The sequence below is a fragment of the Nyctereutes procyonoides genome, unplaced genomic scaffold (assembly GCF_905146905.1).
Source record: "Nyctereutes procyonoides isolate TBG_1078 unplaced genomic scaffold, NYPRO_anot_genome, whole genome shotgun sequence".
Taxonomy (NCBI): Eukaryota; Metazoa; Chordata; class Mammalia; order Carnivora; family Canidae; genus Nyctereutes; species Nyctereutes procyonoides.
In genome coordinates, this window is record NW_026575045.1 from 3,106,461 (window position 1) to 3,118,339 (window position 11,879).

At 38.8% G+C, this 11,879-nt stretch overlaps 1 protein-coding gene across 3 annotated transcripts in view; it reads right to left on the minus strand.

Annotated features, from left to right (window-relative positions):
• The window catches only part of HBS1L (HBS1 like translational GTPase), an 85,015-nt gene extending 83,159 nt beyond the window's left edge, over nucleotides 1-1,856 (minus strand). For all 3 annotated transcript variants that reach the window (XM_055324658.1, XM_055324655.1, XM_055324657.1), the window contains exon 1: nucleotides 1,685-1,856. In XM_055324658.1, the coding sequence (XP_055180633.1) occupies nucleotides 1,685-1,727 (43 nt within the window). In that variant the 5' untranslated portion in view covers nucleotides 1,728-1,856. The remainder of the gene's footprint in view (nucleotides 1-1,684) is intronic.
• Nucleotides 1,857-11,879: the final 10,023 nt, after the last annotated feature.

Sequence of the window (11,879 nt, forward strand, 5' to 3'; positions counted from 1 at the left end):
ACTGAGAAAAAAAAGAAACTGAATCCTTAAAATGAACAGAACTTCTATAAGCAGGAAATGGGAATGAACCTCCCATGCTATAGGAACAGCTCATTTATGATGTCATCAATTGTTCCAAAGAAACATGAATAAAGACAACCTGAACTGGGGCTGCCCAGTAAGATATTTAGCACTTTCCCCCACTGGCCAAGCACCTCTCCTCTAGGAAGACTTTCCTTCATAAACTCCTCCAACCCACCGTGAATAAGGCTCACTTACATAACTCCCACTGCACCTTGGGAGTACTTTGTGTAGCACGTCATACGTCATACTGGAATCATCTGTCACTTGTATATTTCTCCCTTTAGATTCCCTCAAACATCTTACTATCAGTATCAGTCCCCATAGCTTAGAGCAGTACTCTAAGTCCCCAATTAATGTAGGCTGAGGAAATTATAAGTACTTATTTTAAAAAATGAGTAAGTTGCAATTAGGCCTATTCATATTTTTTGTATCAAAACCTCAAAAATATCTTTCAGGCTAAAGTCATCTCTCAGGTAGCAGTGCTCCACAAGACATGCTTACACAGACTGCAACACTTAAAAGGGCCACCAACGTGAAGTGAACAACAGGAACCTAATGTGCCAGGCCAAGTAGATGACAGTCTCCAAATGTAGCACAGGTTGTTAGCCACTCCCTGCTAAGGTTGGGGTATACTGATGTTCCAGAATAATCGTCTGGCAGTGCCAATAACAACCACCAACATACTAAGCACACTTACACGATCTGCACTTTAAAAAGCAATAGGTCTTTACTCCCTTTTTGCACTCCTTCATTTTTTGTTTGTAATTTTAGTTTGCATGATACTTGGTGATGCCAATTATCTATTGCACAGAGATGATGCACTTCTCCTAAACTAATTCTAACTCCTAGAGAACATTCATATGTACATTTTTTATTTCATTTTTTTAAAAATCAAGATGTTCCAGAGCCCCCTTGCTTCTAGTACTGCTTTTTTCCCCTCCACTCCAAAATACATTTTAATTGAGCATTATCAACCAAGAACTGAGTATACACCTCAAGATCAACTAATCCACTCATTCCCTTGACCTTTTTAATACCTATCCTTCTTATCATCTCCTAAGTCTCCAATTTAACTTGAAATTCGTTGAAAATAAGTTCTCAGCTCAAGTCAGGTTCTGCACTAAGTGTGCATGAACAAGCATAAACTATTTACCATGTATATCTAAGTTACAGCGCAAGAGCTGAAGGTAAGCATGAGGTCAATCCGTCTTTCACAAACAAGCATCGTTTCACGGGCACTTTTGAAAGCGGGGTGGGAAGAGACTACCTACAAGTAGGCAGTCGCCTACCCGACCTGGGAGGAGACGATAGGAGGGAGAGGTGACAATGCTTACGTGCATAAATACCAAGAGATCCCAACCTTCCTAAATGTCTTTCCCATACGACGAGGTACCTCCCCGCCCTAAATAAATAAAATCAATACCAGAGGGCAGACACCACGACTTAACACAGTGCCATCCGCTGGCACTCGGATGTCCTGTTATTTTCTCCAACCGAGCCTACTCTGAATTCCAGCCTGGCACCACTCACCAGAAACTCAACAGATCCAAGCGCAAGCCAACGGGCGGGAGTCCCAGCTGGAACCGCGAAAATGACGTCCCGGCAGGACCCTGCCACTTACCTTCATCGTAGTTATAGCCTCGGACATTCCGATGCCGGGCCATGGCGGCGGAGAGGGCGTTCGCCACAGCTCCTCACAAAACACACGGCTTAAGTACTGATACCGCGCCGGCCGCGACCTGGACAACACACGCGCGCCATCTTGGCTTCCGGCAGGCCTCCGCGCTGAGCGCCTGCGCACGCGCGACGCCTTATCTGCGCACTGCACGGCGGCTCCCTGGGGGCGGGGGCTCGCTTCCGTGGGGCGCATGCGCGCACATGCGCACGGAGACAGTCTTTCGACGAGGGCCTGCCCGCAGATAGGTTGGTTGACTGACAGAAGGTTAAAAGGGGCGGGGTCCCAGCGTCTACCATTTGTCGATTTAGAGCAAGAGCTTGGAGCCGGGAGCCCTTGGCCTACGTCAGCGTCCCAGGTTATTTCCCGAATCTGGTTTCTGACAGTGAAGCGGACTGTGTGCTCCGTAGAAGCAGGAAACTTCTGTAACTTTCATCTTTGAGACGGGCACATAATAGGCGTTCACAGACGTGTACAGATTTGGTTTAAGAATTAATTAGTCCTAGATTCGGGGGGAGATGGGAAAGCCCGTTACGTGGGTATATATGGTTTAACGGAGAACCTGGCTGCGGAAGGTCACTATGCTTCCACGTATATGCTGCATCCTGCGTTACCGTGGCTAGTGAACAGCTGTCTGCCCCTGGGGATACAGACGTTCTCAGCAGCATCTTGAAGCGGCGCCCGAGCGGGGCGCCTGAGCCGCTCGGTCGGTTAAGCCTCTGCCTTGGGCTCAGGTTATAGCCCTAGTGTCCTGCGGTGGAGCCCACGTTGGGCTCGCTGCTTAGGGGGAATCCGCCTCTCCCTCTCCTTCTACTATTCCTGCTGCTTGTGCTCTCTATGTCAAATAAATAAAATCTTTAAAAAAAAAATTCTATGCGTATTCATTGAACATTCATTCATGGAACATTGAAGCATGCGTAACATGCTTACAGTATTAAATACAGCTTTTGTTAAACATAGTACTGGCTTTAGCTACCCTCATTTCTTAGAACACAAGTGGGGGAAAAATACGAAGTGAATGATGCCATGTGAAAATCCAACATCATTATTATACCGAACAAATTACATTTCAGTTTTAGCCTGTGTTCTCGAAATGGTGATACTTTACATCAAATTCTAGAAATGAATTGAAAGCTTACTCAACTTTGTTATGCATAATAAAAAGATAATAATGATGCAAATGCAGTTCATATTTGTAAATGACTTGAAATATAATTTACACATGCATCTGACTGTGTCTGCCTACCAGGTGATTGTTCTTGACTATTACTGATGTTTAATGTAGTTCCAAGACAAAATTATACACAAAAATAGTTGCTAATTTTATATAGCTCAACGGTTTTCTTTATTTTACACTTTTAGATAATTTTTATGTTGTAGCCTGTTTCTTTGTAAAACGGAGATGGTAATAGTATCTAACTCACAGAGTGGTAAATGATGAATTATCCTTTTAAGAGGATGCTTTAAAATATTAGGCATTATCAAACTACAAATGGCAGCTTCCAGCCCACTGTAATTGTCAATTACAAGCTTCAGTGTAACTCACTGAGGCATGAGGTGGATGAGTTCTAAATTGACCACATAAAGGATACTACAAAGCAATGAAGAAGAAAATATTGCTTCTGCCTGAGGAATAGTATATAATTTGCCTCTGGTTCATCAACAATGCACTTTTTTTTTTTAGCATACTAAATATTTTTTAGAGCCATGACTGCATCTCAGTAGCAGAGCCTTCACTGACTTTCTCAGAAAGTTAGGGATTTTATTCTTTGCTCCCAGAACACTTTACTTGTGATTTTTATATTGTGGTTTGATGGAAAGTACCATAACTTTGGAGTCAGACAAACCTGGATTTCAGTGCCAGTTCTGACACTTTCTGTTAACTTCTTTGGGCTCAATTTATCTGTAAAATGGGTATATAAATATGTCTTCTGTTTTGTAAAAAATAAATGAAGTGAGGGATGTAAAAACAGTAGTTGTTATGTAATAAATTCTGTAAGAAGAGAAAAATTCCCTACCTTCTTTGGGTCTCTAACTCTAAGAGTTAAGCTGGCATAAGAGAGATTAACAGGAGATAAGTGTACAAGTTCAAATTTTTACACATACGTGGGAGCTTTCCCAAGAGAATGAAGATCAAAAGAAGTGACCAGAACAGGGAGCTTTTACACCTTTTAAGCAAAGAATCAACTTGTCAAGAATTGATAACGGGGTATGAGCTATGGGTAGTAAATTGTGGGGAAGTAACTAGGAAATGTAGGGACAAGGGGATATAAAACAAGTGGAAGATAAAGGCTATTTCAGTAAGTTTGTGCAGATCCATTTCAGTATCAATTCAGTAAGTTTGTACAGTATCAATTCTCATAGGAAATTTTATGGCCTGTTTTAGATAAAAAAGAATAGGTCTGCTATTTCTGAAGTTCCTTCAGCTCAAAATAATCAGTATGCCAAAGTGGCATATTTTGGGGGTGAAAGACTGAACTCCTTCAATACTCAATAAACGCTAGTTCTCTACCCAACTAATTTGAAAGCTTTTTGTTCCTGCAGCACTCTGAATGTTTGCTGAATGAACTAATGAATTAAAAAAATAGAGACTCTAAGAAAGACAAATACCCACATGATTTCACTCATATATGGAATATTAAAAAAAAACAAAGCAAATGTAATAAACAAAAAGCAGAATCAGACCTGTAAATAGGGAGAACAATCTGATAGGTGCCAGAGGGGAATGGAGGATGTGGGTGGTGAAATGGAATGGAACATCCAGACTTCCAATTATGGATGAAAAGGTCACAAAAATAAATGATACAGCATAGGGAATATAGTTAGTGAGATTGTAATAGCATTGTATGGTGACAAATGGTAGCTACACTTATTGGGAGCACAGGATAAAGTATACAAGTTGAATCATTGTGTTGTACACCTGAAACTAATGCAATATAGTATGTCAACTACACTCAAAATAATTTCTTAAAAATGATACAATCTCTTGGTATATTTAACAAATGCCATAAATAACTATACAAACAACTCATTTTTATATCAACTCGTAAAAAAGTTATAAATGAAAGTAGCATAAATACATTACTGAAAAGCTTTTAACACCTTTATTGAGGAATCCTTGACAATAATCTACACATAAGTATACAATTTGATACATTTTGACATATGTATTTACCAATAAACCCATTATCCAAACAAGATAATAAACATGTACAGATTCCCATTTATAACCTCTCCCCTGCCACTCTCTGCTTCCTTACCTTGGTCCTGCGGCAACAGATCACCTCTATGTCATTATTAGTTTGTAGTTTCTAACATTTTATACAGAGGAGATCACATAGTATGTATTCTTTTTTTATAGGTCTTTTATAGGTCACTCAGCATAGTAATTTTGAGATTCATCAGTATAGGTGCTTTAATCAATAGTTCAGTCCTTTTTATTGCAAAGGGGGATTCCATTGTATAGGTAGACAATTTGTTTTTCCACTCACCTACTGATAGCTATTTGGGTCATTGTCAATTTCGGCTACTATGAATAGGGCTACTAATATTATCCATGCACAACTCTTTGTATGGACAAAAACTGGTTTCTCCTAGATAAATACCTCGGAGTAGAATGGCTGGCTGATATGACAGGTTATCTCTAGCTTTTTAAGAAACTGCCAAACTGTTTTCTCAAGTGGTTGTAACATTTTATGTTCCCACCATCTGTGCAGCTCCATTTTCTCCACATCCTAGCCATCACTTGTTATGGTCTGAAGATGTTGGGCTTGACATTTCTATATTCTCTTTGGTGAAGTGCCTGTTTGAATGTTTTTGTCCATTTTTTAAAGATTTTATTTATTTATTCATGAGACACAGAGATAGAGGCAGAGACATAGGGAGAGGGAGAAGCAGGCTCCCTGCAGGGAGCCTGATGAGGGACTCCATCTCAGGACTCTGGACTCCGGGATCACACTCTGAGCCCAAGGCAGACGCTCAACCGCTGAGCCACCCAGGCGTCCCTCTTTTTGTCTATTTTTAATGAGGTGTTTGTTTTCTTATTTTCTACTTAAGAAAGTTGTTTGTATATTCTGGATACAATTACTTTATCTGATGTAATTCGTGAATATTTCTCCCAGGGTGTAACTGGTCTTATCAGTCTCTTAATGGTGTCTTTTTTTTTTAATATTTTTTTTAATTTTTCTTTATTTATGATACGCACACAGTGAGAGAGAGAGAGAGAGGCAGAGACACAGGCAGAGGGAGAAGCAGGCTCCATGCACCGGGAGCCCGACGTGGGATTCGATCCCGGGTCTCCAGGATCGCGTCCTGGGCCAAAGGCAGGCGCCAAACCACTGCGCCACCCAGGGATCCCCAATGGTGTCTTTTAAATAGCAGAAGTTTTTAGGTTTGATTCAATTCTTCATTTTTTTCAAATAATAGATTATTTTAAAATATGGATAATGTATCCAAGAAATGTTTGCCTAAACCAAAGTCACAGAAATCTCTTAATTTTTAAAAAAGTTTAACAGTATGGGGTTCTACATTTAGATTTTTTATCCATTTTCAGCTGATTTTTATTTATGGTGTAAGGTTTGAATCAAAGTTCATTTTTACATATGTATTCAACTGTTCCAGCACAATTATTGAAAAGAAGGTCCTTTTTACACTTAACTTCACCTGCATCTTTGTCAAAAGTCAGTAGTCCATATATGTGTGATCTATTTCTAGATTCTACACTCAATTGATCTAGCTTGACACCAATACCATGTTGTCATGATTATTGGATCTTCAAAAATCTTACAATGAAGTGATGTTAATCCTCCAACTTTCTTCTTCTTTTTCAAAGTTTTCTTAACTAGTCTAGGTCATTGGCATTTCTGTAGGAGTTTTTTTTTTTTTTTTTTAAGATTTTATTTATTGGGATCCCTGGGTGGTGCAGCGGTTTGGCGCCTGCCTTTGGCCCAGGGCGCGATCCTGGAGACCCTGGATCGAATCCCACGTCGGGCTCCCGGTGCATGGAGTCTGCTTCTCCCTCTGCCTGTGTCTCTGCCTCTCTCTCTGTGTGTGTGTGCCTATCATAAATAAAAATTTAAAAAAAATTAAAAAAAAGATTTTATTTATTTATTCATGAGAGACAGAGAGAGAGGCAGAGACACAGGCAGAGGGAGAAGCAGGCTCCATGCAGGGAGCCCAATGTGGGACTTGATCCCGGGACTCTAGGATCACGCCCTGGGTCAAAGACAGGAGCCCAACCGCTGAGCCACCTAGGGGTCCCCTCTATATGAGTTTTTAAATGAGGTAATCAGTTACTACAAACATTTCTGCTGAGAGTTTGACTGGTATTTTACTGAATCTACAGATAAATTTGGGGAAAATTGTTATTAACATTACTACACATACATACTCTTTCAACACATGACATCAGATGTCTCTCCACTTACATAAGATGTTTAATTTCCCTAAATAATGCTTGCCAGCATGTAGTGACTAGTCTTACACAACTTTTGATAATTTAATACTAATTATTCCACGTATTTTTATTTTATTGTACATAATAATTTTTAAATTTTCAAGGTAAAGGTACATAATTACATTATTTCAAATTAGTAAGTTAATTAGTGCTATAGACACTCCAAAAAGTGTACTTGTATATGATAGGAACAAAGTAAAAAAATAAAAATTAAAAATAAATTACATTAGCATAGAAAATATCATCAAATACCTATGTTAAGTACAAAGAAATATGTAGAAAGCCTAAACTGAAACTAGAAAACATTGCTCAGAATAATAAAGAAAATCACATTAGATGGAGAAATATACCATGTCATGTTAACTGAGAGAGATGTCAAATCCCCCCAAGTGAATTTATATCCAGTATTACACTGGTTGGAACCTAGCAGTTCTTTGGTGGAAATTGACAATCAGTTTCTGTAATTTAAGCAGAGCTGCAAAGATTCTGGAATCGTCAAGACAATCTCAAAAAAGAATGTCCTTCTAGGGGCATCTGGATGGTCTGATCAGGTAAGCATCTGACTGAGTTCCTGATCAGATCATGAGATCAAGCCCCTTGCCCTGAGTTGGGCTCCACGCTCAGCATGGAGGCTTCTTGAGATTCTCTTTCCTCCTCCTTCTTCACCTCCCACTCATGCTCTGTCTCTCTAAAATAAATAAATCTTTAAATAAAATTTTTTAAAAAATCTAAAATAAATTAAAAAAAAAAAAAAAGGTGGGCAGCCCGGGTGGCTCAGCGGTTTAGAGCCACCTTCAGCCCAAGGTGTCATCCTGGAGACCAGGGATAGAGTCCCACATCAGGCTCCCTGCATGGAGCCTGCTTCTCCCTCTGCCTGTGTCTCTGCCTCTGTATGTGTGTGTGTGTGTGTGTGTGTCTCATGAATAAATAAATAAATGAATCTTTAAAAAAAAATGTCCTTCTCAAGGTGAAGGACTTATATTATCACTAAGACTTGCTTTAATGGTAATAGTAAGGAAGATACTGTAATATTAGTACGAAGATAGGCAAATATACCACCATGGACAGTCCAGAAATAGGTTCACACACATCCAATTTACGACCAAAGCACCACTGTAGCTCAGGATGAGAGAGAATGGTCTTGTCAATAAATAGTTTGATCACAATCCTAGAGGGAAAAAAAAGAGGAAAATATCTATATGACCATGACATGGACAAATTTTTTTAAAGATTTTATTTAAGATTTTATTATCCCAGGATCTCAGGACACTGGGATCATGCCCTGAAACAAAGGCAGACACTGAGCCACCCAGGCGTTCCTGGACAAAGATTTTTAGTCAGGGTGCAGGAAACACTAACCTACTCATAAATTCAACTTTATTAAAATTAAGAACTTCTGTTCATCAAAAGACATTAAGAAAGTAAAAAGGTAGATTGCAGTCTAGGAGGAAATATTTACAACACATGTATCTCACAAAGAACTCATATTTAGAACATAAAGAGAAACCTATGCACCCCCTTCAAAATATTTACCCCAACCCTAAATTAAAAATGTGTAAAACTCCCAAATAGGTACTTTTCAAAAAAGAATAACCACATGGGCATTGAACATTTGAAAAGGTCTCCAACAATCATCAAAAATAAATGCAAATAAAATCATAATGGATATATACCTACCAAAATGACTAAACTTAATAGTCAGGGTTAACTTAATAATAACTAAACTTAATAGTAAGGGTTGGCAAGGATGTGGAGCAACTGGAAGTCTCATAAGTAACTAGTGCATGTGCAAATTGGTACAACCACTTTGAAAAACTTTTGACAGCATCACTAAGTACTAAACATATATATGCCCTATAACCCAGATATGCTACTCCTAAGTATAGACTCAACAAAAATTAGTGCTTGTGTATAAGAATGTTTGTAGTAGGGATCCCTGAGTGGCTCAGCAGGTTTAGTGTCTGCCTTCGGCCCAGGGCGTGGTCCTGGAGTCCCGGGAGGTCCTTGCATGGAGCCTGCTTCTCCCTCAGCCTGTGTCTCTGCCTCTCTCGCTCTCTCTCTGTGTCTCTCATGAATGAATAAATAAATAAAATCTTTTAAAAAAAAAAGAATGTAGTAATTATACTCAAAATAGTTCAAAAATGAAAACAATAATAGTCTGAAAATGTAAATAAACCAAATATTTATGAACAGTGGGATACCACTATGATATATCCATTTAATTGGAAACTATACAATATTGAAAAACAGCAAAGAGGTTTTAATCATATATAAATGTTTTGTGCTGTATATTTAAGATTTATGCAACTTGTAATACATAAGCTATACCTAAATAAAAATAAATAAAAAGAAAAATGGGAGGAAAAATCATGGAATTTCCAAGATTATCTTTTTTAAAGATTTATTTATTTATTTATTTAAGAGAGAACAAGCATGAGTGGGGGGAGGGGCAGAGGTGTAGAGAGAGTCTCAAGTAGACTCCCCTCTGAGCACAGAGCCCAACTCAGAGCTCAATTTCAGGACCCTGAGATCATGACCTGAGCTGAAATCAAGAGTCAGGAGCTCAAGCAACTGAGCCACCAGGCACCCCTCAAGATTGCCTTTGATACAGAATTAAAAAATATAGTTTCCAAATGTTTCCTTTATGCTCTCATATTTTCCTGTTTTAGGAATATGAATTAGAACTAAGAACTTTTATGTTTCTGAGTTAGAATTCACTCAGTGATACATCAATATTTCCTGGAGTGTATTCTGTTTCCCATTTTCTGTTCTAAATTGGACAATTACTGATCCATTTGGACTTTGATTAAAATTTTTGTTGCTGCTGAAACAGCACTACTCTTGTTGGCAGCTACTTAACTTCTCAGGAGTTTTGGTAAATAAATTATGGTGACTTCTGTAGTCCATAATTCTTTTTTTTAAAGGATTTTATTTGTTTACTTATTTAGAATGAGAGAATGTGCATGGGCTTGAAGGTAGGAGGAGCGAGAGAGAGAATCTTACGTGGAGCCTGTCTCAGGGCTTGTCCCAGCTGAAATCAAGAGTGGGACACTTAGGGGTACGTGGGTGGCTCAGTGGTTGACTGTCTGCCTTCAGCTCAGGTCATGATCCCGGGGTCCTGAGAGCAAGTCCCACATCAGGCTCCCTGTGTGGAGCCTGCTTCTCCCTCTGCCTATGTCTCTGCCTCTCTCTGTGTATCTCATGAATAAATAAATAAAATATTTTTTTATAAAAAAGAGTGGGATGCCTAACTGATGGAGCTACCCAGGTGCCCCTGTGGTCCATAATTCTTAAAAAGAAATGAAGGAATTGGTCATAATCATTAAGAAAGGAAAGGGGGAGGGGAATAGTTGTAACTGTGACATTAGACACAGTATATATGAAGAGTTCTGGAATTTTCTAGTTAAATGCCTAGGAAAATGTGCCTGTACTACAAACTATAAAATGACATTGATATCTAGAAGGATTCCTTTGGGGTCCTTTGCAGTTCTATAATTGTGATTATACACTAATAACATAAATTTATTCATCTTGGTTATTCTTACCAAATATCTGTAATATCTATAAAGAGATGACTTAATTTTCCTCCTGACTTTCTAAATTAGCTCTAAAACCCTCTGTCTGACTCAATGGTATTCTCACCCTCCTTAATGGAATTTCCCTTGACTTCTGGCACATATTATTTTTTTCTTTTTTTTCTTCTTTTATTTTTGAGGCATAAACTTAGTTGAGTGAAAACTGGCAAGATCCAGTGAACAGGTACATCATCAGGACAAAGCTTTGCCCCCAAAGGGCTTGAGGCCATCCAGGGATTCTATGTTTGACAGAAGCATTGACAGCATAACTAAGCAAACAAGAAGGTATTAAGAAAAGCTGAAACAGATCTTCAAAGAAGAATTAGTACCACCAATTTCTGTGTGGTATTATAGAGCTTAGTGTAGAACATATCAAAACTTTGGAAAGGCAATGATGAGGTCATGAACTTCATAAGGCAGAATAATTCCCTACAAGAACAAAATAGAAATCAAATAATTCTATTTTTTGATATAAACTACTAAACAGTGAATGCCAGCAAAACAATAATACCTGGGAAAAACTACCTTCTTCCAGAGGTAGGTTCTTTCAATCACCAATTCTGGGCTGTCTGGCTGTCAAGCACTTTATCATGAAATATAATAATAAATGCAGTTCAGAGTTCTTTATAAGATTCACTTTTTCCAAAGTTCATTTTGTTTTAAATATTCTAGTAATAATTAATCCTCCAGTTCAAAAATCTTGGACTTTAAAATCAATGGATCCATATTATTTAGAAAACAGGCCCAGATCCTTAGAAAGCTATAGGAGTCCATTCTGATTTCCCTGCTGCCTGGTTTCCCACCTACCTGCCACCACTCCACCACCTTACCTGAGGTACTCGGGACCACAGCTCCTACTGTTAGGGTTTCAAGTCCAGCCATGCTCTTCCTGCCCTAGGGCATTCACATATTCTATTCCTCCGCCTAGAATACCCTTAGGTTTTCATCCCCTTGAATGTTGTTCAGGGAATCCTCGATAACATCACACATTCTGTGACATCTTCCTTGGCTCTAACAGAATAAGCACCCCTACTGTGTGCTCTTTGTCTCAGCTATAAAACATATTAATAGTATTCTTATTGTTTATCTTTGCTTCTAACCTTCTCCACCT